The 26,888-nt window shown below is 42.1% G+C and overlaps 3 protein-coding genes across 4 annotated transcripts; 2 read left to right on the top strand and 1 right to left on the bottom strand.

The window, feature by feature from the left end:
* Positions 1-636: 636 nt before the first annotated feature.
* aimp2 (aminoacyl tRNA synthetase complex interacting multifunctional protein 2) lies at positions 637-4,634 on the top strand. 2 transcript variants are annotated; one of them, XM_083931898.1, is made up of 4 exons: positions 637-773; positions 1,579-1,812; positions 2,196-2,430; positions 3,799-4,634. In XM_083931898.1, the coding sequence occupies exons 1-4, from the start codon at positions 759-761 to the stop codon at positions 4,185-4,187; spliced, it is 873 nt and encodes a 290-aa protein (XP_083788024.1). In that variant the 5' UTR covers positions 637-758; the 3' UTR covers positions 4,188-4,634. The 2 variants fall into 2 exon arrangements, with proteins under 2 accessions (XP_083788024.1, XP_083788023.1); XM_083931897.1 differs by having other exon boundaries at positions 644-887.
* A 2,618-nt stretch (positions 4,635-7,252) lies between these two features.
* On the bottom strand, positions 7,253-9,992 carry zbedx (zinc finger BED-type containing X). Its single transcript, XM_083930643.1, has 2 exons — positions 9,728-9,992; positions 7,253-9,423 (listed from the first exon to the last, which is right to left on the bottom strand). Exons 1-2 carry the CDS (start codon positions 9,926-9,928, stop codon positions 7,711-7,713), a joined length of 1,914 nt encoding a protein of 637 aa, XP_083786769.1. The 5' UTR covers positions 9,929-9,992; the 3' UTR covers positions 7,253-7,710.
* Positions 9,993-12,300: 2,308 nt separating this feature from the next.
* Positions 12,301-25,148, top strand: cacng4b (calcium channel, voltage-dependent, gamma subunit 4b; the record flags this gene model as incomplete). Its single annotated transcript, XM_083931049.1, has 4 exons — positions 12,301-12,523; positions 21,770-21,853; positions 24,058-24,198; positions 24,622-25,148. The coding sequence occupies 4 exons, from the start codon at positions 12,301-12,303 to the stop codon at positions 25,146-25,148; spliced, it is 975 nt and encodes a 324-aa protein (XP_083787175.1).
* Positions 25,149-26,888: the final 1,740 nt, after the last annotated feature.

Raw genomic sequence — 26,888 nt, 5'->3', positions numbered from 1 at the left:
TCCCCAGCCGACCACGCACACATGTTCTGGACGTCACCGAAGCTTGCTGAATTTTGGTCCGATATATTTCAAACCCTCAAACAGGCTAACACAAATTTTGGAACCCAATCCCCTGACTGCTCTTTTTGGGCTTCCTCCGTCTAAAAACCTGCCCATTACTACACAATAATGTCTTCGGTTAGAGAAGTTAAGCTTTTCACAGAGGGGATCTTTGACAGCATTCCACAAAACCTGGAACCCACTGCTGCCTCTCATTAGTAACAGTCTTCCTGTTACTCTTGATGGTGAGGACACTTCCTAGTACTTGAAGGACTTTTTTTATTACTTTAATTATTTTTACTATTATCTACAGTTTTTACTCTATTTTCTTTCACCGTCCCTTAATTATCTTATGTTATGTGCTATTTAATTACTTAGTTGGTTACTGTGACAACGTCTGACATGGGTTGTTGGGAGGGATAGTGGGATTTATGTTTTTACTTTTTGCTTTAAAGCAGACGCACTGACGCGTTTTACAACTGTTACAACGTTTTCCTTTAGTTGCCTGTCTGCAAAACTTTAAAAAAAAAAAAAAAGGAAAATAATAATTTAAATTGTTTTACTTTCACCGGATGTGACGTCACGGGCCCTCTTCTTCCTGTAGCCGCCGCTGCTGCTGCTGCCTGTCAACATCACAGCCTTCAGAAGACGCCTGTGTCCGGGATATTTGTGTTTTGAACTGTTTGTCTCTGACAGAGCACTAAGCGTCCTCCTCCAGCATGTCCATGTACCAGGTAAAGCCCGTCTGTGGGAGTCACATAAAGGCTGATTTACCAACCTGCATGTACAACTTACCAAATGTCCACGCGCAGCAAGGGGACAGCTGCACCTCTGAACACGCGCTTCAGGTAACTGTTAAGTGACTTCATTTAGACAAAGTTGATTTCTTTTAAAACTGCTTAGGTGTGGTTTTACTTTCGTTGTTTCCCACAGTTTGTTTTGTTTATCCCGTGCCGATGTGTACGCGGTGTACTAGCATTAACTCTTAGCTGGGCTAAGCCTAGCTAGCTGGCTAGCTTAAATGATCTCTGTCCTGTCTGATGCAACAACTACTGCACGTCTCCACCATCAACGTTTAAAGATTAATAAATGATTAAAGAAAACTATGATACCGTTGGAGCAGCTCGCCCTGGTTGTAACTTATTTTCTGACACATTTCATTTCATGTTATTTCATAGAACACTTGAAAGAACAAATTCGCATTTATCGCTATTGTTAATTTCCAATGCCCATCCCTAGAAGGGGCCTTTAAATTTTTTAATAATAAAAAACACACATGAAACATAGCCACATTAAAAACATATAATCTCGGATACTTTGAAGTGTGGGTGTGGGTGTGGGTGTGGGTGTGTGTGGGGGGGCTTATCTCAAGACTGGGGATATGATAAATATGTTTTCAATGCTGCCTCAGTTATCTGTGCAGGACAGTTAAATGTAGGTTTTACCAGTTTACACCCAGGCTGCAAAGCTACAAGGGTTGTACTTTAATTGTTAAAACTGTGAATGCTCACACTGTCGAAATCCAATTTGTGGTTTCAGTCAAACTGTCCCCAGAATGGTGAGGTGGACCCAGCAGTCAAAGCTCTGGAGGCCCGGCAGGATGAGATCCTAAGAAAACTGTATGAGCTAAAAGCAGCCGTAGAGGGTCTGGCCAAGACGGTGACCACCCCAGATGCTGATCTGGACCTGACAGTCAGCAGCAGCCTCTCCTCCCACAGCCCCAGCTCCACGACCTTCAAAGACGTCACAGACCTGGACACACTGCTGGGCAAGGTGAGAAACTGTGGATAATACTAGTGAGCGCTACATCCAGGTATTAGCATAACTGGACACAGCGTCTACTAGTGATGCCAGAATTTGTCCTACATGAGTCATGCACTGACAGAATGTCTACTTTGACTGCATTCTCCATTTGGCAGCAGTGAATTAGATGCTATCCTGATCACACCCATCGTCTTGTCAACACAAGTTAGAATTGCCCTGCCAACCTGCACAACCTGCTCATTGGAATTTATGGTGAAGCTTGATGAGGGTGTGGACTGATTATGGCCTGTTTGTGAAGACTGTATTGGCCTAGTTAGAGTAGACAAATGTTGTTTTCCATTTATTTCGGATGCTGCACCTATTTACCTCCATTATCTTGTTTATGTCACAAGGACCTCGGTGCTCTCCGCGACATCGTCATAAACGCCAACCCGGCGCAGCCACCCCTGACCCTGCTGGTGCTCCACAGTGTGCTGTGTCAGCGCTATCGGGTGCTCTCCACTGTCCATGTCCACTCATCAGTTAGCAATGTGCCACCACAACTCCTTTCCTGCCTCGGCCCACGCCATGCAGACAGCTATGCCCGCCAGATGTTCCAGCTGGGCTTCACCCTCATATGGAAAGATGGTAAGACACAGTGAGAGCAGCAGTGTGTGTTAGGACAGACAGAATACCCGGAGTGTAGGAAGACTGAAAGTGAGGTGGAAAAGAGAATAAAAAAAATACCGCACTAGGGAGTGTACCAAAGACATTCTTGAACAACAAGTACACGCACAAAGCTGTCAGTAAATCAAAACAGAAACTGAAATACATTATTAATCAAATCTTAGTTGTATAGCACCTATTATACAGGTTAATGCATGTTGAAGTGCTTCACATAAAAATACAAAGCAAGAATACAAGAAAAGGCAATAAACAGATTTAAAAGATATAATAAAAATAAAAAAAGATAAAAGCTAGACTAAGTCAAACTAGAGGAAAAGGACAAGACAGAACAATGTCAAGTAAAAATAAGACAAATGTAAAGTAATAACAGATAAGAGTACTGTATGTAATGTAAATACTGTCTATAAACTGTTCTAACCCATATATTTTATATCCATACTATACCTGAACCAGTTTAATATGCTGGTGCCACAAGGTCAAGCAAAAACTATGCCGTTTTTGCTTCTTTTTCAAAAAATTTTTTTTTGCCTTTATTTGACAGATGACAGCATAAAGGCATACAGGGGTTATGAAACGCAACAAAGATCCTGAGGCCACAATTGAGCCTTGCTGTAACCACTAGGCTACCTAGGCACTAGACTATTACGATACTTTTACATTCTGCCAAAGTCATCACAACAAACTAACAACAACTGTAATCAAACATAAAGCCATTGAGTAGGGCCCATTTTACACGGAGCGATTAAGAGGTGAAGCTGTTTTCTTTTGAAATGTCAGTCATTTTACTATCAATAAAGCTTTGAAACCTTTTAATGTGACAAATCATTTAAAACAACCCCCCTCTGCCTTTTATTGTACAATAATGTATCATACATTTTGATGACAGTATTTTTTCAAATTACATAAAGTCACGTACAAATTTAAAAGTGTCATTGTGCTTTAGTAATGTTATTCCTCAACATTACAAGCTTTGCGTTATCAGTAATTGGCCTATAAGAATCAGCTTTAAAAGCAAAGACTGTGAACACACACAAGGAATTTGATTCAATGTATTTGCTCTCAATGTACTTAGACAGAAATAAGACATAATGGCTAAGAATGAGGACAACAAAGCTGGACAAATAAAGGTAAAGAATAGACAGTACTATTATGTACATAGTATTTGAAAAAATAGGTAAGAGAGAGATTAATATATATAAACTGCACCAATGCCCAACAAAAAAACTAAACTAAAAAGTCATCATATGATAAACTGGTATGATCTGGATGTGGTAAGTGATTGTGCCCTTGTTTACCATGAAACATGTTTATCTTTTGCCCAATTCACAGTCCCCAAACTGCAGATGAAGTTCAGTGTCCAGAACATGTGCCCCATCGAGGGTGAGGCCAACGTGGCGCGCTTCCTCTTCAAGCTGCTGTCTCCCTACCCCAGTGATGCTGCTCTCGCCACACTGGTGGACAGCTGGGTGGATACGGCTTTCTTCCAGCTAGCAGAGGGAAGTGCCAAGGAGCGGGCTACTGTCCTACGGGCCCTTAACTCCACTCTGGGCCGCAGCCCCTGGCTGGCCGGACAAGAGTTCTCCCTGGCTGACATTGCCTGCTATTGCTGCGTGCTGCAGAGTGGCTCTGCCTCCTCTACTCCCACTAATGTCCAGAGCTGGATCAAGTCCTGTGAGAACCTGGGCCACTTCAGCCCTGCCAAGCAATTCCTGCAGTGACTGGGGCTGTCCCGGGACGAGACAACAGAGGGGCAAAGTGAGAGAAGGGCATTAGAATACTAAAGTATCCCAGCCATGTCTGGAACACCCTCTAATGCTTTCCTCTTTACTGTAATATATCACTGAACTGACAAATACTCAGTAGAAGCAATATGGATGACGATTAAAGTAACTTAAGAGTGTTTGTCTCCATGCTGCTGTATAACAAAGAGATTCTAAGGCTATTTTTGCAAGTGGGGTAAGCATGAGAGGACTGTTAAGACAAGGGCATGGTGATGGATTAAATCACAGGTGCTGAAAGAAGTAACACACTGTGCACCTTCCACACTTTGTGCCTAACATGATCTGAAATGTGTGTTAATGTGCGGTGACGGGTATTACTCTGTGTTTTCAAAAGTAATACTTTTGTTTTTCTGAAATCATTAAAACTTTGGATCAAACTTTTAACTGGGGCCTGGGATTTGTTTTATTCCATTGTTTGATTGCTTTTAATTAAATTGAATTAAGTCACCAAACCTCTGTGTCCAGCAGGTGGCAGGATTGTTATTTATAAATGAAAGAATAATGGTGTCACTTACAGCTTCATTCACCTGCTGATCCTATCCAGAGTCACACACAGCTGCACCTCATTTTACCACACACAAAGTGGAAGGTAGTTAAACACTTGACAGGTGGTGCTCCCATGACAAACACAAGATCATGTCTTTGGATCTCTTCTCCAGCGGAGTTCCAGGTCTCGGGAGCACTGGATGACTGCAGCCGAAAAGCACATTAACACATTAAGGACGTACACGAAAGCACACATAACGGTTTGGGAATTATGAGCTCACATTATTGATATATTAGCTCTCATGACAGAGAAATTGGTATCAGTATATATAGATGATAAATGTCAAGAAACGTCTCGACAGGGCGGCCGGCAGCACAGTGGTTAGAGCAGTAGCCCCATGTAAAGAGGCTGAAGGCCCTCGAGGCAGTGGCCGGGCGTTCGACGCTGACCTACGGCCCTTTGCTGCATGTCTTCCCCCCCTCTCTCTCCCATTTCCCGTCTGTCCTATATAATAAAGTTTGAAAACTGCCAAAAAAGAGACGTCTCCACCGGAGTACTGACAAATTGTTTTTTTTCAACTAAATTTGTTGGTTGAGACATTTTAAGGGGACCTTAAAAAGAAAACCAAAGGATCCTGCACAGTCTATCAATTGAACCCACTTTATTAGAACAAAGTTTCGCACATCAGACCTTAATCAGGAAAAAAAACATACAAACTGCACCAAGCTAATGGCACTATACATGTAAAGGCTTTAGGCTTTCACCTGAGTAAAAACATACCGATCAGGGCAGCAGAATTGACGCCTGGTATGCATACAAGCAAAGATTCTCTGTACTATGTTTGTAATTTGTGGTCTGGTACAACTTAAGATAAATGAGCTTCTCCAATACAAAAACATACCGAGCTCTTATAATTTTAAACGAGGAATGAATTTGCCAATATTATATATAAAATATAGAAAAAGGCACTGAAGACATCTAAAAATTGATTTTTTAAATATGTCACATCTTGTTGTTTAGTGTAGTGTGAACCCATGTACAATATTGGCAAATGTATATTGTATGATTACAAATATAAGAGCTCAGTATTGCGTTTGTATTTGAGCAGCTCATTGACCATAATGTGTAGGCATACTGGCAGTGGTGGAAGAAGTACTTAGAACTTTTACTTAAGTAAAAGTAGTAATACTTCACTGTAGCTATACAATGTAACAAGGAAAAGTTCTGCATTCAGAATGTTACTTAAGTGAAAGTACAAAAGTATTAACATCAACAAGTACAAAAAGTAAAAGTACTCATTTTGCAGAAAGGTCCACTTCAGAATATTACTTATCAAATTATAAGTATTGATAGAGTCATGCAAATATCACTTTAATGTTGCAGCTGTAAAGGTGGAGCTAGTTGTATCTACTTTATATACTGCTGTGTAGCCTAATCTATGACATGTTATTTTATTTCTTCATAATAGTTTTTATTAATAGAATATGAAGAAGTATAAAGAAGCACAACATGTAATTTCTCAAGTAAAGTACAAGTACCTCAAAATTGTACTTAAGTACAGTATTGAGTAAACATATTTAGTTACTTTCTACCACTGGATACTGGGAAATGTTGCTGGCATCCTGATTTTATTCCCGGGTGAAAGCCTTTTGGCATACGATGCTGTTTGTATGTCAATGCAAGGATTGAAAGGTTGTGTTCATGAAAAGAGTTCAAGTGATAGAATGTGTGTGATTCTTTGGTTTTATTACTCTGTTTTAATCTGTTTAGCACTGTGCAATATTCATCTAAAATCATAACTCAGTTTTGAACTGTTGACACGAGTGTACCGTATTGTATTTCTGCAGCAGTCCTTTCTCTACAACCAGTTGTTCTAGCTGTTTCTCTCCTTTATCAGCTGATGTGTTGTTGAATAGAATCCCAATACCCTCAAGTCTCTCAAGCAGACGGAGCAGTGAAGGCAGTTTCAGAGCAGTCCACTGCTGAGGGTGGGGGGGGGCGGGGTTGTATCTCTGCAGCTTTCTGGCTTCTGCAGGCAAAGTCAAAGACAGACAGATAACTGGAATATATACATATAGATTCACATGTGCAATGATGTTGAAAAGAAGAAAAAGGGCAAAAAAAAAAGGGGGGAATCTCAGGGCATTTCATACTCTCTCGGGGTTTGCGTCTTCAAAAGTGTCATGTTTTCGACAGCTCGGGTCCACACAGCTTCAGTAGGAGTGTGTGTTTGTATTCTATGACAGCCTCCTGTTGGTCCCCAGGCAGCTGTCTGATAAGCTCTTAACTGACATCTGGGCGCGTGGCGAGGGATACACTTGGGAATTATTATTTTTTGGTGCGCTCTGTGTTCCTCGCACACAAACGCCGGCTTCTTTGAAACACTAATCGGTATCTGTTGACGCACTCAGGGTTTCATGCAGATAAGGGGGCCAATCCCAACCCGTCACTAATCAAATTACTTTTGTTTTTTTTCATGAAAAAAGGCATGACACAGAAAAAAGGGCTCTTTCTTGTCTCTTTATATGTGATATAAAACATACAGACAGAAGATGCGTTATTGAGCACCTGTAGAAAAAACAAAGTAGCTTAACTGAAAGACAACTTCAGTTTAACTCTGTGGCAATTTGAAATCAAAACATTATAATTGAAACAGTACCACAGCAAGAAAGATGTTTTTTTCTTCTTCAGTATATTCAGTCCTTGAATGTCAGTGTCCATGATTGTCAATTATATATTTTCATTAGGCCATTCTGGAATGAGAGATATACGCTGTGCCTATCAAAACAGACGAAAGGGAGGAATATTAGAAGTCACATCTGGGGCTGAAGTGAGGGTAATCTGGATTTCTGTCATGATTTTAGCACATTATGGTTTGATTAATTAAATTAAAATATTCAAATTAAAAAGGCTGCAGAGAGAGAGAGAGAGAGAGAGAGAGAGAGAGAGAGAAAGAGAGAGTCAGAGTCTTCTTCATTCAGTGACCAAAGTGCACACATTGCTGTTGTATCTTAAAAGCTGAATGCGTTCAAAGTAGTCGTCAGTCAGAAAGTTTCTCTGTGAGGTGACCAGGTTGCCTTTCTGACTGAAGAGACGCTGGACAGGGGCCGTGGATGGCAGGGTGGTGTTGTATTTTAGGAAAAGCTGCTTCAGTCTGGGGAAGTCCTGAAGGCACTCTAGGCTCTTCCCTGTTCCTTCGACGTACTTGCGGATCTCCTCCATCGCTCCCCGTTGCTGGATCTGAACGGTGGGCTTCACAGACCCGTAGCTGAAGAAGTCATCTTCAGATACAATGGTCGACACGTTCTTGCTGGTGTTCGCCTCTGTCACGTTACAGGGATCCATCTGGGACGCTTCTGTAGCCAGCAGGGCGCACATCTCGTCTCGGTCAGAGGCAGCCATCCACCACAAACGGAACTGAGGAGTTGCCGCCGTCGCGAACTTCGCTTCTGTGCTTTCGAACAGCTCCTGGAACCGCACGTCAATGGCAACTACGATGGCAGCGATAACGTCGCCAAAGTAATTTGCTGCGTCTTTCTGCTCATTTAACTTGTTCTTCAGACTGAGCACGGTCGGGATAACTAGACCCAGGTAACATTTCTGCTCTGCTTGGAAAAGTTCAAGTGCAAAAGCGAGCGGGTGGAACACAGTCACATATTCCTTCAGGAAGGCCATCTCCTCTGGCTGCAAGCGCGAGACCTCCAGGCGGGCACACAGCTCCGTCAGCTCCCGCTCAGTGAGAGAGACGATCTTCTGCACAGCACAGTACTCCACATTCCAGCGTATGACGGAAGGCACAACAAGGGCCATCTTTCCTATCTCCTCAGCTGCGTCCATACCGACCTGAAGATGGTGGCATTTGCTCCAAATGGCGAACACCTTGGCCATTGTGCTGTAATGTAGCTGGCACATGGGCCCCTGTGACACAGCTTGCCAAAAGTCCTCAGTGACAATCAGCTCCAGGGTGTGCGATGCACAGCGCTGTACGGTGGGTAGAAACAGGAGCATGTCCTGCTCCGGCTCACCCTCCAGGACGGCGCCCACGTTCTCGTAGAACCCAATGTCATCATCACTTTCCTGGCTGTCCACGGCAAACTCTTTGAACACGCTGACGAAGGGGCTGCCGTTATCAGTGACCGTGGTCTGAACTTTACTTTCAATATTGTATGCCACGTGGATGTCGTGTATTCGTCCAGCAATGGTGTCGTGCGTGATTCTGCCCTGCAGCCGCGCGAACCCCAGAGCAGCAGACTTCCTCTCCAAAGAATGTTTATCGATCCAGTGACAGGTCATCCCAAAGAAGCTTCTGTTGTTGGCTGTCCAGACGTCAGCCGTGGTGCACACGTACTGGATGTTGCTGAGTTTCGCCATCAGCTCTTCTCGCATTTTGGAGAAACCCTGGTCCACTTTTGTAAACAAGGTCACCCTGTCCATGGACTTTAGCCCCTCAGTTAAGCCTGAAATCAGCTTCCTGAAGCCAGGTTGCTCGAGCACGAAAAATGACTGGCAGTCTTCCACAATGAAGTTGAAAATCAGCTCGTCTATCTTTGCTTGGGTCATGCATTTGGAGATGATTTCCGCTTTAAGTTTTTTAAGTTGGCAGTGCCTACTCTCCTCGCCGTTGTACTCTTCTTTCTTTCTCCCCCTCTTGACATCGGGCCTGGCTTCACAGCCCAAGTGTGTTCTCTGCAGACAAAACGCCAACAAGGGTTCAGGTTAATTGCTGGAGGTGTGCCATATGTATGTGCTGAGTTGTATTAGTTTATAAACTTCATAGGCATTGAAAACAACTCAAAACAGCCTTCGTAAAATGGTTGCTTTTATCAGCCAAGTTGGACATAATGAGTGTGCAGCAGCGCCATGAGTTGGTAATCTACATGCAGCTTTGTAACGTTATTAATCACGAGGGTACCCATTCATTGACTCTTTTAAACGTTAACCTGAACGGGCACAGCAACTCCTCACAGTGAAATCACTATGTATGACTTACGTCTAAATGCTTCTTTAGATTTGATGTTGAGGTTTTCGACGTGGAGAGCAGATTGACCCTCGGCAGACATAGATTACACTGGACGATGATATTTTTCCCTTGATCTGCCTTGTACGTGAAATGGTGGCGATAACGCCAAGTATGCACGGCCGATTTGGTTTCGCCGCTGCTTTCGTGGTGATCAACATCCACTTCGGACATTATCTCTACTGTTCTCGACGTCTTGAAATAGAATAAAAGTATCGTAATCGTGATTACACGTAAAGTAACGATGGCGGTAGAGAAATCCTCATGAAAAGGGGGCAGGCCTTTGTTCAGACGCTGCCCAGACAATCAACGAGGAGCGGGCGCTGTCGTCAGGTTTACTGAGGCACAGGCGCACTGAGAGTCCGCAAAACCCATTGAGAGAACGGCACGGTGGACCATTGCGCATGCGTCCTACACACACGGGAGCCCACGTCGCAACGTCACGGTGCACTCCTTGTGACTTTTACTCACATTCACCCATAGTCTCTAATAGTACTTTTACCAGCGTTTCCTTTTTCTCCTCCAGTCCTACAGTGCTGCGAGTTGGCGCCCCCGTCAGTGCTGCCTGCGGAAGTACACATCAGAACCACCCGGTTAGTTATAATTCAATAGAGTGAACGTTAAATGACCATCTGAGCAGCATGGGCGGATTATGAAACAATGGGCCCCTGGGCACAGACATGTAAGAGCCCCCCCCCCCCCCCCCCCCCACTCTGTCTATGTAGGAACAAGACACCTACATTCAAAGAGTCTACTTTAAAAAAAAAAAAAAATTTGTAGTCATTTTTGAGTCTCTGGTCATTTTGCATCCATTTTTAGTTGTTTTGCATGTCTTTGTAATTGTTCTGCATCTCTGTGATTGTTTTGCATCTATATTTGTAGCCATTTTATATCTTTTTGTGGTGGTTTAGCATCTATTTTTTAGACAGTTTGCATCTTTTTGTGGTGGTCTTGCATGTACTTTGAGACATTTTGCATATTTTTGTGAGGGTTCTGCATCTATTTTTTAGACATTTTGTATCTTTCCGTGGTGGTTTTGCATCTACTTTGAGACATTTTGCAGCTTTTTGTGGTGGTTTTGCATCCATTTTTAGTCATTTTACATTTCTTTCTGCATTAAGCATGACTTTAATCCAGTGTTTACAGGGGCATAGATGCATTTTTTTTTGCACATTTTATAAACCAATTTGTCAGCTAAGTGATCAAAGTCAGAAGGAAGAGTGTGGTCTGGCAATACGAGACTAATGTGAGTGTGTCAGAGACTTTGATGTCATTTACATGTTTTATGTATTCCTCACTAAACATGCATTGCATTTGTTTCTCTCTCAAAACGTTATGCCACATTTTTAACAGGCCTCTTGTTTTATCGTGAGACCCATTGCTGATCACACCCTACTTGCAGTGATGGAAGAAGTATTCAGATATATCCTACTGAAGTAAAAGTAGTAATACTACAGTGTAAAATACTCTGCTCTGCAGTCTCTGTTCTTAAGTCCTGCATTCAATTAATTCTATTTTTTTGTGTTAATAACATGAATCTGCAAAAAACAAAAGCTTTAGAATAAATTAACCAGTAACTAACCAACTTTCTATCTATTTATCTATCTATCTATCTATCTATCTATCTATCTATCTATCTATCTATCTATCTATCTATCTATCTATCTATCTATCTATCTATCTATCTATCTATCTATCTGTCTGTCTGTCTGTCTGTCTGTCTTGGGAAATCCTTTAGACCTGAGCTACAGTGTGCTTGCTGATAGCAGGCACTCACCAAGCTCCTAATTGCTTTTTTATTGCTCCGTTCCGCTGGGGATTGGTTGTTTGGCGTTAGTGCACCAGATAGAAGGACTGTCGTGTCAAAATCTCTCATTATCCCTCTTCCCAACCCCCATCATCCTCATCCTTGTGACAGCGGAGACAGACTGTGCGTTTGGTAATATTCATAGCGCCTGAATTCGGTAGAGTGTCCAAATGTCTCACTTGAGAGACAAATTACTTTTGCTAATTTATATGATAATAATACACACATTTTAAATGCACTGATGATCCACTTTTTGTCTGTATTTATTCAACAGCACATCCATTGGTTAGATTTGGTGAGGGTGGGGTCTTTAGAGCCATTGACGTAGTCCTCTTTGGCAATGGGGTAGGCGTAGTCTGTGGAGGACCAGAGAAAAGGTGTTTTTAGGCAAAGATAAAGGGTGACCACAGAAGACTGAAGTGGTGAGGAGGTTTGAAGTGTTTTGAGTTGGTGCACGATGTTGCGGCCGTGCTTCCCTGCGCGCTTGTGGAGCCTCTGGAGTTGACACAACTGGTGACCTCTTATATTCACAGCTGCAACTGGTTGGTTATGAGCATCAGGTGAGCGTTTCAGACAATATATCCGACTTCTTTTTCCCACTTTTTCTGGGCTGCACCCTTTGGCCGAGAAGCAGAGAGAGCGGACGCACCTACACAAGTATGCCCAAAGCATCCGCGCCCTGACGCGCTCCGAAGAGCGCACGTTGGACCGGTGAGGGTGTGGACTAGTATGAAGCGCCATGGGTTGGTGTGACCGCGGGGTTCAAACGCTGCTGGCCACCGTGGGGGCTTTTGCTGCCTTCAGCCTGATGACCATCGCCATCGGCACGGACTACTGGCTCTATTCGCGGGCGTACATCTGCAACACCACCAATGCCACCACGGACGAGACCCAGTCGCAGCCCAAAACTAAGAAAGGCGACCTCACCCACTCCGGGCTGTGGAGAATATGCTGTATTGAAGGTAAGCAATGCTTAAGTCTACTCTCAATTTGGGTTCCTGGACGGGTTTTATATATGGAGTGGATGTATGGTATAGTTTAAAGTAGACTCCACGGTTCGTTTCGTACAAAAGAACAAACGTTTTTTTTTCCTCAAGGAGGAGTCTTTTGTTTCAGTGCGCACAAAAAGACGCATTCCTTTTACGCACGCCAAATGTCTTAACTGGGAGAAGGGGACACGAAAAGAAAATGATCATAGAGGTGGAACAACTTTCAGAGGCTATAGACCAGATGGGGAAAGTGGCGATACGCGCACCTACATATTTTTAACACCACTGAAGAAGCAGATTAACAAGAAACAAGCCACCGGTGTCCCGCTAAGCGCTTAACTCAAGCTGTGCCAACTGTTACATCACATTGTTCAAGCATACTGCAAGCCCACACAATGCACGGCTGTGATATAGTCTGTAACTGACTACGATGCCAGACGCGTCTGTGCCCATTCACTTTTAAACCAGGAAATGTGCGCGCTAGACTAATTTCATTCATGTCTTCATTGTATCAGATGCTGTTGCTTGGCAACATCACTGAAATTGCTATGGAAACATGCCCGATGATTTAAAAATAGATGACTCTGAGTTCACGTCATGTCCAAGCAAAATAGAAGAAAATGTTATCGGTAAATATCAACACTGGCATCCTTTCATCCTTTTGAGGTGCGCTCACAGTGACGTCTTACTTGAGAGGGCAGACAAACTCTCTTTCAATCTTTCCTTCCGGCCACCCATTGACTTCTCCACTCAGATATCAATGAGGGAATCGATGTGACTGGTTCTGTGATTTCATAAATGTTTGCAGATAAATGAGCGAAAAAATGAAGAATCTCACAGATCTTCATTATTTGTTTAGAGACATTTTTAAAATACACCAGAAATGACTCAATGTAACCTCCAATGCACTACTGGCATCATTTAATTCAGATCACTAAATGCAATACAGTCCCAAACATATTTGCTTGTGTGTGCATGCCAGGAAGGGCCTTTGGTTTGAGATTCTACCTATCATCTTAAGTCAAATGCAGAAATAAGAAGGACTTTGGCCACAGACAGACACTTATATACAGAGAAATGTAAACACAGGAGGAGGTTCTAATATCTAATGTCTATGGCACAGCCTGTAATTTCTGGAGCATTATTGTACTTACATCTCACAACAGATGTAAAAAGAACCTTTTTCTTTTATGTATCATACTGTAATGTTTTTTGTGTGGATACAGTCAGATTTGATCCATTATTGTTTTTAAAAGGTATCTAAATCAGTTTTGTTTGTTTCGTAAAATAGGCTGAATATTTTACATTTTATGTAGAAAAAAAAACAGACGCTACATACTTTTATCGCCCTTGCAAATTTTGTTCTGGTGTCAGATCAGGTGCTCTTCAATATTTGCAGGTTATATATTGTGGGCTGGATTTTTTTCTTTCCCATTTTCAAGAATTAATGTCACCAGAACCCACTTATAGGGAGCTGTCATAAATGATTAATCAGTTTCTGGGCTTGTCCTGTGGTGAAGATGGACGCTCTAGACACACATGAAGCACATACTGGTTATGACACTCGTGATTTACTGAGAGTCGTGATTGGCTTTGTTTGTGATGTGGACAGATATATCATCTGAGCACCTTAAGAAATGAAAATACATTTCAAATGCCAGCCAATGATTATGTCAAGCATAATAATCAGTGCTTTTGAAGTAAATAATGAAAAAGTGGATTAATGGCAGTAGAGACTTGACGAGGTAGGGCTCTGCGCAGTGGGACTTCTTTTTGATTGCAGTATTTGCACAAACAATGGCCATCATATCATATCACTACTAATGCTTAATAGTTTCACCTCTGTGCCTCTGCTTAAAACTACAAGCTACTGGACGGCGGCTCTGTTGTCATGGAGACGCATAAGTATACAGGAGAAGACAAGGAAGGGAGAAAGACACATAAACACACACACACACACACACGCACCACTCATGATGACAAACACACTGGGTTATTGACGAGGATGGCTCTTTGTGTATCACAGCTACTTTGAACATTGCCACGTTTGGCTGAACAGATTGCAGCGACAACATGTGTTTCTCTCAGCGTCAACACATTGCATAGCAGCCGTTCGGCACTGTTTTTCTTCCTCGGAACCCTAATGAGTGTATTGTAGTGTTTCCAGTCGCCCCGCTCACCTCTTCTCCTGCATGCCTGCGTGACATTTAAGGAGCAGGCAGGAATATATCACATGAGGCTACTTCACAGTGAGGTCAGCGCTACCATCATTTATACAATAACAGATGTTTTTTTGCTTTTTTTCCTGCTGTTTTTGTTTTCCCACATGAGGGTTGTGAGGCCATTGGTAGCACTGAGTGGGCCTAATTTGCATCTGAATCGGCAATGCATCAGAAGCTGTTGCTTATATGTTAGTTGAGTGAATAAAACCAACTCTGAGAATGAGAAATAATCCAATTAGCAGGTGCACCTTTACAGTAAACAACAAACAACCCCTCTCATTGAGGGTTGGTGTGAGTGGCGAGGCATGGGGGACAGTGGGGTTGCAGGTCACTTTGCCGTTTTTTCCCCACCGCGCACCACAAGTCTGTAAGCGCGACAACTGAGAAGCCATGTAGGGGCACTAATTAGCCAACAGCCCTCACCTCTGCTTCATGTGCGATATGTCTTCTCTTTACAGGTTGAACTCACATGATTATTTTATCTGCTTCATTCTGCTTACTTTAGATAAACCCTCTGCCACCTCGTTCATACCAAACCCCCACCACAGCAAATTCCTGGTTGATCCAGTACGAAAGTGCTCAAAGTGTCCACTAAGAGTAGTTTGCACAATATAGCAGTTTCTCATTGACCCCCATGTTAAATATGCTGTTTTTTCACAGATTAATTAAACCTATTCAAAGTCTGGTACAAAAAAAACCATTAAATTACGTTTAGGTCATATTTCCATGACAACACTGACGGGGGTGAATTTTTTTTGTACCACGCTAGTTTTTATTTGATAGGAGGTTAAAGTTTATGAATAATTAGGGGCGCGGCCTCTTGAGTGACAGTTAGCCTTTGGCCCTCACTTCTCCTTGGAGGCTAGTTGTCAGGATTCCATCATCTTGACCTGAACTGCGGTCATTCGTGTGGTAGTGTTACTATAAGTGACAAGATGGTTTGCTCTTCGATCAACAGATGGTTTAGGAACACACCATGTTAACGTTAGCTCTATTTGTTATGCTTATGTTATGCTAATTAAATAGCCACACTTGCACCATGACTTGCAGTACAGCCTACTATCGATGGCACATACACTAGATGCTAATCTGGAGCACCGGGAGGATTCAGGCATGTGAGGGTCAGTGTTTTACAGTCTATGGGCATTGCACTGTGTTGAATATCAGTTTAAATCATAGATCATAAATGCTGGCTGCCTGCACTCGACTCGCGCAGCCGGTGTAATCTCCGCTAGAGACACAGAGTGCCGTGTCAGTCTCTACCCTCTAAAAAATCCCATCCTCGTTGCAAAAAATAAATAAAAGACCCGCGGTCCCGGAAAATAACCTACACACTGACTCCCACAACCATTTATCTAGCAGTGTGTGCTGTTAGCCTAGCGGTGGAGCTAATGTAGCTAATCCAGTATATGTCAGTCAGGCAGATGTATCTCCCTCCCCCCAAAGTCACATCAATGCCCTTTTTTGGTAAGAGGAAATGAGGCGGAGTCAAAGTCAAACAAGGTGGCGGCTCCCAGAGGCGAATGCGATTGGATCAAATTGAGAGTACGGGCCTCGATGGAGAGGCTATGTCCATTTTTTGTACAGTCTATGGTTCATACACACAACATTGGGCCACTTGGGATAAACATACTACTTGATAAATTGGAAAAGGACTGGGATAAATTTAAGTATTCTCAATCAGAAAAGCAATCTTAATCCTTTTTTATATATATATATTTATACGACCTGGTGATTTTATAGTTCTAGAGTAGACCGCAAATAAGAAACTAAAATAATCTATTTTTTATTTATATACAGTATTCTTTGTAAGAGAACCTATGACCTGCAGTGCTATATATCTTTTGTCTTAATACCAGGATCAATAACATTTCAATTTTAATGTAAAAAAGGAGATTTCCATGTCATTTTTGACTGTAAAGAAGGTCGAGGTGCTATATAATTACTGTGCAAATATCAAAACGCATGCTAAGTGAATGCTATAGGTAGAAAGTGCCGCTACAGTGCCGTTAAAGTTATTCCCCAGGTGAAAGCTGACAATGCTGAGATGCTGAGATGCTGAGATTGCGGATTCAGGAGGGGGGCTCAAAGACACAGGTGCTTAAACGGAGTGTTCGCAGACAGGATGAATACAGGTATATTCAGACAGACAGTATGAGAAATATAATGTGTTTTATGAACATTAAAACATGTAAACAGTTTCTAGCAGAAACCACAACAGTCTTCACAACAGACTACATGGGTTGACAGATCTTCCAAAGACGTGGATACATATATGCACAGTCTAACCCAAGCAGAGCTGTGTTTGAAGAAATTGCTGCCTGGTGACAATTTAATTAACCAACTGTCAGTCAAATCAAAACTGAATCACTGAGGTCTTCACAAAATTGCTTTTCTTTCATCCTCACTTGGACTGGAATGCTTTTGTTTTGTTACACAGTGGCTTTTTTACTTATTCCCTGCTTCCAAAGTAATAAATCCATGTGAAGTACTGTGTGAGTTGTGCGTGCATGTCTGATATGAAGCCCCAGTGAAAGTGTTCTACCTGTTTACAGCTTCATAAAACTTAATCATCCCACCTGCTGTAAACCTTGTCCCTTGTTACAGTCTGCGCCGGAGCTCTAAAAAGGAAACAAGGATAAGAACAAAGCAGGACATGATCTTACAACTCCTTTTTGCTGTGGATCTGTTATGCATGGCGTTACTGAAAGTGTATCACCTACTGGAGGCTACGCCGTTCTAGTGAAATGCAATATTAAAGTCAACTCTGATCCCTTTATTCATCAATCTCTTTGCAGAGCTATTAAAGTGTTGGGAAGTGGGGGCATATGTCTCATGGAGCTCTTTATCGTGATATTCTGCACTCCAGGACACACCAGAGTCAAATGTTGGGACTCGATGAGACAATGCTATTGGTGTATTTCACTTATACTGCTCTCTTATTGGCTAAGCAGCTTTAATTTAAAATAATGACGATGTGCATCACCCTGTTGCCAGTGGTACCACAGCTGCTCCCAATTCTGTGTGTGTGTGTGTGTGTGTGTGTGTGTGTGTGTGTGTGTGTGTGTGTGTGTGTGTGTGTGTGTGTGTGTGTGTGTGTGTGTTCATGGTTTAGGGAGTTTGCCAGGGAAGTGCCATCTCTTGTTTGTTGGATATCAAAATACAATGAAGACGTCAGAAGTATCCTTGGAGATTGTTTATGTAAATGAGTTTATTAAAGGCTATTAGGGGTTGCCATGGTGAAGAGGAGGAGATGCTCAGCATGGGGCTTTGCAACTCCAGGGCCCAGGGAACCCATTATTTCCCATGTAATGTGTTGACTGTGTAAGATTAATTCCCAATTTGTCACAACACAATCATGTAACACACCTTGTAACATCCCGCACATTTGTGGATAAGCACTTTTTGCATAATGCAGGTGACCAGGTGTGTCTGGCAAACCATTTACTTTCAGTTTCACAGCTTTTATTTTGCACAGCAGTCCTTCAGCATTTATTGCACAACATTTGTAAGCGCATTTATCGTTCTCCCTACCTTCCTGATTTCTCTCTCACGATCCCCTGCTCTCCTCCTCTGACTGAGTCCCTTTTGGATGTAGCCTCCTATCTTTTTTTTCATCCCCATCGTTTCTCTGCTCCCTAGGCTTTTGTTGTTTCATTTCCTTGTACCTTCTTCCCTTCATTTAATCTCTGCTTCCTCCCTCCTCCTTCCCTCCCGGCTAGTCAGTATTATTCAGACTTTATTTCATTTCATGAAGCGGCCAGCTGACAGCCTGATAACTGGCACACACACACACACATACACACACACACACACACACACACACACACACACACACACACACACACACACACACACACACACACACACACACACACACACACACACACACACACACACACACACACACACACACACACACACACACACACACACACACACACACACACGTATACATTGAGCTGATAACTGTCACTCATAAATCACGAGCCTCGGGACTCAGATAATCAGATTCCCAATCAGTTGCAGTATTGTCTTCTATATCATCCATTCCCCAACACACACACACACACACACACACACACACACACACACACACACACACACACACACACACACACACACGACAAGACAAGACAGAGGCACCAGACTGGCTGGAGTCTGGACCGCAGCAATAACATGTAGTCAAAATGAAACGTAACATTCATTCACAGTAAAAAGGTTTTTTCTAAAAATATGCCACAAGCCCTGGGGCTGCAGTTGATTTAATGTTTACACGGCAATTAACAGGAGAGCAAAGGTGTCTGTATATTTGTTGTCGTCTTCAAAGTTCTTGATCTAACCACAGGAGTCAGATGTGTTTTTTTTCACAAGGCACAAAAGTCTCACATCGCTGCTTAAAATAGTCCTCAGCCCTTTTTCTCCCCATCAGTGATTAGACACAGAAACTTGTGCTCCATTTCCAACGACTGATTTGACACTAATTAATTTCACGTCCCTTATTAAGCAGCAGACCTAGTTAATGGAAGCATGCGTGTCCTTAGAAGCTGTGACACAGACGATGATAGCTGTTGACCCCTCGGTACCTGGGAAAGGAAGTTGACAGGAGTCTGTCTGTCACTGCATAGTCAGTTAATGGGAAGGATGACATTTATAAGGTGGTAGGTCAGCTCAAATCTCTGCTGCCTGTTAGACCATTAGAGATGAAAACACAGACTTTTTGATGTGGGTAATTAAAAGTCTTTATTGCTCACCGAGAAAGGCAACGCTTAACTGAGGTTCAGCCAACTGACTGTTCGCTTAACTCCCCCTTCACACCGAACAGTGATTGCCAATCACTGCATAGATTTCTTCACATGACAAGCAAATGTGAACGGGGCTCAAGTAAGAGAGACACTTTGCATTTAATGAGATTATTACGTTTATATATCCATAGTTCGGGTGGAATTAGCCAACTAGCAGCCACTCTAAAATCGGTCGTTCTTCCTTGGTTCCCCGGATGTCAACACTGAATTTCATACATTCATTGAATTTTGCAGCTGAATTTGGCCCGTTTTTTTTTTTATATTTATTTTTTTTTAACTTTGAATTTATAACATTGAACTGTATACATCATATTTTGCTTCTGAATTTGGTATAGTGAAATTCTTAACATTGATTTTTTAATTTCTTTAAATGTGGAATTTTTTAACCTTGAATTTGCAGTAGCCTTAGTTACGACCTGGGTGTCTATGACATAGTCTTGCTTTCCCTACTCTGTAATGCAGACGAATGCAAATATATGCACATAAAAATATGAATGCTCATCGAAAAATATGTACCCCATGCTTGATTCTGTGGGTGTAGTTTGCAGAATAAGTGAAGTGTTGAGGGTAAGAGCCCAAATGATAAAAAAGCCAAAGAGCTCCCAGCATAACCATCACTCCACTGAGTGCATCCATTAACCCCACGCCCAACCCCTTTCTCTCTAGACAAGGTGTTGTTTATAATTCTGCACAATTACAGCTACCGGTTTTTCTCTGCTTAACCTCTCTCTGTCTCTCTCTCCTCCTCCTCCACTCCACTCTCCCATCCTAACGCACCCTGGCATTAAAAGCTTCCAGCATACGGCCTTTTGTTGTTCAAATAGGCTTCTTGTTCCTCCTGGCACTCAACCATATACCTGAGCTGGGTTTGGACACGCGCCACAAGCCACAAAATCCCTCTGGGCAACGCAATCTTAATCCCACCATGGTATAGCGTATGCACTGATCCCTGAAATACACAAACTCATACACCTCCTCACTTTCTTCTACCAATGTGTGTGCATTGAGCGGTGATCTTTAGTGGGATTCACAGTGGACCCAGGGAGCTATACAACAACAACAACAACAACAGGCTTATGTATTAATCGTAAATTGTTTTCTCATAGGAAATTTAGACAATGTCTTATAATTTAGGTCTAGACATTGTTCGAAGTGGCACTTTCTCACATGTAGCACAGCAGGAGGATTGCACAGGATTGCCTGTGTCACATGTATTCCCACTTACTAGAAATACACTGTTTTTGTTTGGTCGAGTGGTGGCGCCTCTGTAGAGCATGCAGAAGGCAGAGATTAATCTGCCATCAGTGTCTTGCCATTCCTTTAATCTGTCGATTTCGCCGTCTGCCCCTACCAACGGAAGTTCACAAATCTTGTCATCTCTCCAGTTTGACATTTTCCATTGGCGTCTTTGTGTAAATAATCCTTCTTCTTCACCTTCAGATGCTTGTTTTCTTCCTGTTTCACACAAGTCGCATGATAGGGACATTATCGACACGCCCATTTACTTCTGTGATTTCTCCAGTCGGCGCTCTGCTCTTTCCACACATGGGCTCAATCTGATATATCATTACCATCAGATTTCTTATAAGGGAGTTGGCCGGTTAAAGTCTGTTTAATGTATGATCCAACTGACTCAGATATTTATATTATCATATACAGCTCTAGAGAATATGTTGCTTTTGTGTGCTTTATATATAATCCAGTTTATTCTATCTATAATAAAAGCTATGAGGAAGAGTCTATGTACACCTCTGTGTTTCCCTAACCACATTCTGCTGCTCCTGTTGTCTCGTCTTTCTCGAGAAGCAGCACGGTTGAGACGTGAGAAATAATCAGAGGTCATTCAAGAGTCACTCCTTCCTGTTTTACCAGGGACAAGATCACAGGAGCATCTTACTCCAGTTGACACAGTTTGACAAAAGCTTTTTGCTAAGAAGGGAGCATCTTTGGCTCTGACTTCGGCACAACTCCTTTTAAACCAACTGGAGATTGATGGATTCACATCAAAACTCTAATCCCCAAGTATGAAATAAATATGGTATATCTTCAGTTTACCTCAAAAGGAGATTAATGCATATATTCTTGATTCTATTTGTTGGTTGAAAGGTCGTAAACATCACATGCAACAGACTGGTATAGCACCTTGTAGACTTTGATCGTTAATATTGAGTCTATTTCTCTTTTTCCTGCAGGCATCAATCAAGGCAGCTGTTACAGAATCAACCATTTCCCAGATGACAATGATTACGACACAGACAGCTCTGAATACCTGCTGCGTAAGTGCTCATCTTCTTTGTCAGGCCTTTATCTTTCCTTTATTTGTAAGGATTTGCAGGAAGTTCAGCATCTTATTATTTAGTTGCTTGGTTCTGAAAGCAGTCTCCAAACAGCCAACACTCTGTTATACAGACACTGAAAAAATACTGAGCAAAGGCAGGGAAAGAGAGCTTAGAAATGTGACAGTATACAGTAAGATAGGGTTTATATGTGTTTAGTGGTTCCAGATTAAAAGCGTTGTTGTATCAAACTATGACCACAACCAGCCCTGTCTCCTAAAAATGATGTTCCTGTACAACTGCATTCTCAATTACATTTCAGAAACGAATTACATTTGCCTGATGTATCACACATACGTAAGAATAAAACATAAGCCTACCAATCAAAATCTGCAAAAGTTCACATAGGGCAAGGTCAGAGTGGGTAGATGGGTCAAACCAAGACAGGATTTCAGCCAGGAGGCCGCTGTTCACGTCCCATGGGAAAACCAAAAGTCAACATTGACGTAACTTAATCTAAATAACAAACTTACTTGTTTTAACCCAAACCCCTTTCTTTTTCTGAACCCAATTATGTTTCGTTTCAATTCACAACGTTAAACCGAGTGTTTAAAACTGGCTATTTTCACAATGGTTCCCTCGAAACATAATTGTGATTGTAGTTGTTATTTTCTAAGAGACAGTTGCCTCAACCTATGATCTTTTTTATTTTTTGTCTTTTTGGGTGTCTAACTTTTCTTGAAAATGATTGTAAAGCAGTAATAAAAAAAACTCTGAAACACCCAGTGTGAAAGCTGGCTCTCATATTTTAATGAAATGTTCCTTACTTGCTTATCAATAAGCTCAAACCCCACAAAAGACAGCCTTACATTGTGACGTCAGACATGGAGCTTAAATACAGAAGAAGCTCATTATAATTTTATTATTATGAATTAAGAAACATAATTTTAAAAGGGTATAGAAAATACTGTTGGCAGTACAAGCACCCTATAGTTGATCATGTTGTATTTGAGGAGCTCCTTTCCAAAACGCTATAAATCCATTTTAATAGTTTTCAGGAAAATGACATTTTTTACCTAGACCCACACATTTGGTTAATATTCAATTTATTTTGTCAAAATGGTTTTTATGGCTCAGTCTGAACATGTTGAACGGACGGACAAAACAAAAAACTCTCCTGCTTCAGAGCGCCGCCATGTTGGATCGCATAGAACGCTCACTGAATTCTGATTGGTCGAGAGGACGTATCGCATTAAGGCTAAAAATAGGTTTGGCACTGGTCGCGGTTTTTAAAGGAACTGCATCTTGAGGACCATTTTAAACAAGGAAATATAGCGATTTGGCATGAAACATTGATGAAGCAGTGAATAGGTTCTGTATACAGCAAAGTGGCATGACAAACTCATTTTTTTTTAAATTTGGCTTTTATCTAGTTTTGGAAAAGAGCTCTTCATTTCCTTATGAATAACTCTGAGTCCTGATGCTGGTGAAGGATCACCAGTTTATTTGCAGTTCCCCTCATTTTTATATTTTTTTCCTGTTACATCAGCTATGCTCACCACAAGAGAAGCTTGTTGACACTGAACTGAGTTTACATGGATGTAAAAACCCTTGTTAAAAGAAGATTAAAACCTTCTTTTCCTTTAAAGAAAATCCAAGGTATTTTTCTGTGAAAATTGGTTAAAATGACAATGACCAGGCTTCAGCAGAGGACCTTCATTTAAGCCACAGCCAATTCAGTATCTGCCTAATATGCAGAGAAGAAACTTATTACATTAGCCAGACTAAATAAAAGGGTGCATAATAAAATACTTTACAGATGAATACACTCATCCATCATTGGAAACTTGTAAAATGGTTCAATGATTAATTTCCTGGGATGTGATAGTCAGTGAGAGTTCTTGTTACATCCTGCATCTGATTAGCAAAGCTTTGTCACAACAAGGCCACAAGAAGAAGTATATATAAAGATAATTTAATAATAATTCCTGTTATTAGTCTATTTATTGTTGTATTCCAGTGTCCATAAATTGCTTCACAATTTAATCTGTTGGGTGATGGATTTATTCATTTGTATTCATATTTGACTCACCAGTGTCTTTATTGTCGAATCAAATATTGGTAAATGAATTGTCTACAGCAACTGAATCCCTTACCCAATTATTAATCATCATAATCATGTCCTTCCTCCTCTGTATTTGAAGGTATAGTTCGTGCCTCCAGTGTGTTCCCCATCCTCAGCACCATCCTGCTGATGCTCGGCGGACTGTGTGTCGGTGTGGGCCGAGTCTACAGCAAGACAAACAACGTCCTCCTGAGCGCGGGCATTCTCTTTGTAGCTGCAGGTGAGCTGGAGGATTACGCTTGTCAACCGCGCTCCCAGTGAGGAGCAATCATGTAAGGGCTGGGGTTTTGTAATGAAGAAAGGCAGCTTGATGCGGCACCTGTGATCACATATTGTACTTTATCAAAGGTGCAATCACAAAGATGAACATCATTCCCCACTGCAGGAGGTCAGGAGCTCCATTTATCACACACACCTCACACATAAGGGATGAGAACACGTTCTTATGGGTCTCAGTAGTGATGAGAGTCCTGTAATAACAGTTTTCAGGGTGGGAGTTCATGGGTTCCATCATTGTTAGCTGTAAAGTCATGGGTGATTGATCACTTTTCCCTCTTTCTCTCTCTTGTTTGTCTAGACTTTTTCATCCACTATGTCTTCTTTTTCCTGTTTCTATTTCTTGTTTCTTTTTCTTGTTTATCAGGTTTGAGCAACATAATTGGCATCATCGTCTACATCTCCAGCAATGCAGGAGACCCCAGTGATAAACGCGACGATGATAGGAAGTACACCTACTCCTACGGCTGGTCGTTTTACTTTGGAGCCCTCTCCTTCATTGTGGCCGAAACCGTGGCTGTCCTCGCCATCAACATCTACATTGAGAAAAACAAGGAAGTTCGCTGGAGGGCGCGGCGCGAGTTCATCCGTTCACTCTCTTCCTCTTCCCCATACTCAAGGATACCAAGCTTCCGCTACCGCCGGCGGACATCGCGCGCCAGCTCTCATTCAACAGAGGGGTCGCGGGAGAACTCGCCTGTGGTCGGTCTGAAGGGGGTGCCATCTTCCAGTGGGCCCCTGGACGAGCTGTCCATGTATGCCCTGGCGAGGGACAGTGTGACGGAGAACACGTACAGCCCCGAGCATGAGGCGTCTACTGAGTTCCTCCAGGTCCATAACTGTTTCCCCAATGATTTAAAGGATGGGGTGAACCGCAGGACCACACCAGTGTGAGGGCGCATGTTGCTGGGCTTGAGGTTCAACTGGAAGTGGATGAAGAGGAAATGATGAGTGGGTTTTATCTGTTGGAGCCCAAAGGCTTGTGATAGCCTGTCATCTTAGAGGCGCAGTTTTTGGAGGGGCTGTCCTTTTTGGGAGGACCCCATGAGAGGACATTCGGCTGGACAGAAGACGAGCCATTTAACAGAACCTGAGAATTATAGAGTGGCGAAGTCCCGCCCCTACCACTAGACCCTTATGGGACCTATGAGATCATACAAATGAATGGGTCTCAATTCAAATTATTTAACTGTTTGCCGGTCCCAGTTGTTATATGCCCCAAATTAGAAATATGTTGTTTGTGGATTTAAATAATTATTCATGTCATGTCAAAAGTTTGACCGTTTATCGTGCAATTTTTCAGTTTAAGGCTTTAGATAAAAACACAATGTGAAAGACTACATGTTGCATATGTGACATCACGTCATCACCCTTTCTCACAGCGATTCACAACACCGATCAAACCAAGCTACCGTTCTGTTTTGTTCCCGAATGTTCGATGCTATGATCCTCCCCTTGGAAAAAAGCGGTGAAGTGGAGCAGAGATATCGCCTCATCTGAACCAGAGCACCAAGCGTCGGTGGTGAAGTATATCATTTGCGTCGAGAGCAGCGAAGAGCTGTAGTTCAAAAAGCGGCCTCAAAAACCTACCATTATCAAACTTCTTTTCGATAAATCGTAGTTTTTCTTTTCTTTAAAAACCAAAAACAACATATGTGAAATTCATGGCACAATTCCAATGGGACTAGAAAATAATTTCGATCTTGCCATAGGAATACATGTGTCAGAAATTCATTATGAGGTCCCATGTACAGGAAATCCAAAGGCAGGACTTCGCACCTCTATTCATCTGCTTTTAGAGATCATCAAAGCAGAGTAGAGTTACATTGTCTGTGCTGTAGCTGATTGGAAATTGGTGTTATCTTTCAACTGTCAAAATGCTTAAATGAGCAGTGTGTGGATCACACTTGTTTGTGTAATGGTCACTAAACATTGTGGGTTTGAAATTTGCCCGTCAACAGTATTCTACCTGTAAATTATTCAACAAGGTGCTAAATGAAATGTACTCTTCAACTTGAAAGTGTTCTAATTGTGTGAAGTCACTATAAGGTGTGAAACCTCCTCCCAAGTTTGTATTGTGTCCTCATAACCAGTTTGGTCCTACCTCTTTCAAATGTAATCATATGTTTGAAAGAGACAACAGGGACTCTCTCTCTCTCTCTTAGCCCTGTCTTTCAGAATAATGTATGACCTTTTAAACAAACCGAAATTATAAATAGATTTAACTATTTTCAGGTTTCAGTATGATTTGGGAGTCAGTGTCATAACAAATGATGGACTCGCTGAGTTGTAATGTATTGAATGTTTAGTATTTTTTAGCACATCGTACAAGTTGACCATTCAATCCTCCAAACAATGTGAAAGTTTGTCTCCCTTGACGTCTCTTCTTTGATCCCGTTCTTCTCAGACATTTTGTCAGTCCAACAAAATGTTTTGTCAGTGGAGCACCTCTTGTTCAGTGGCCCCTTTTACTCACTTCCATATCAGTCCACCATCCTTTTCTTCACCCCCCCCCCCCCCCGATGGATGTGACATTACTGTGCACATGCCTGTCACAAGAGAAGAGCAGGTGAAAAAAGGGGGTGCCCAGAAGTATGAAAACAGGCACAAGTCAGGACTTCCATTTGATCTGAA

The sequence above is a fragment of the Echiichthys vipera genome (genome assembly GCF_963691815.1).
Source record: "Echiichthys vipera genome assembly, chromosome: 17".
In the NCBI taxonomy this organism is placed as follows: Eukaryota; Metazoa; Chordata; class Actinopteri; order Perciformes; family Trachinidae; genus Echiichthys; species Echiichthys vipera.
This window is presented reverse-complemented; position numbering and strand designations above follow the sequence as displayed.

Bases quoted from the DNA above. Each gene is read 5' to 3' on its own strand.
- aimp2 (XM_083931897.1), top strand. From the start codon at position 759: ATGTCCATGTACCAGGTAAAGCCCGTCTGTGGGAGTCACATAAAGGCT. The intron at 888-1,578 runs GTAACTGTTAAG...TTGTGGTTTCAG, and splicing joins CCTCTGAACACGCGCTTCAG to TCAAACTGTCCCCAGAATGG. The intron at 2,431-3,798 runs GTAAGACACAGT...CCCAATTCACAG, and splicing joins CACCCTCATATGGAAAGATG to TCCCCAAACTGCAGATGAAG.
- zbedx (XM_083930643.1), bottom strand. From the start codon at position 9,928: ATGTCCGAAGTGGATGTTGATCACCACGAAAGCAGCGGCGAAACCAAA. The intron at 9,424-9,727 runs GTAAGTCATACA...TTTTGTCTGCAG, and splicing joins ATCTAAAGAAGCATTTAGAC to AGAACACACTTGGGCTGTGA.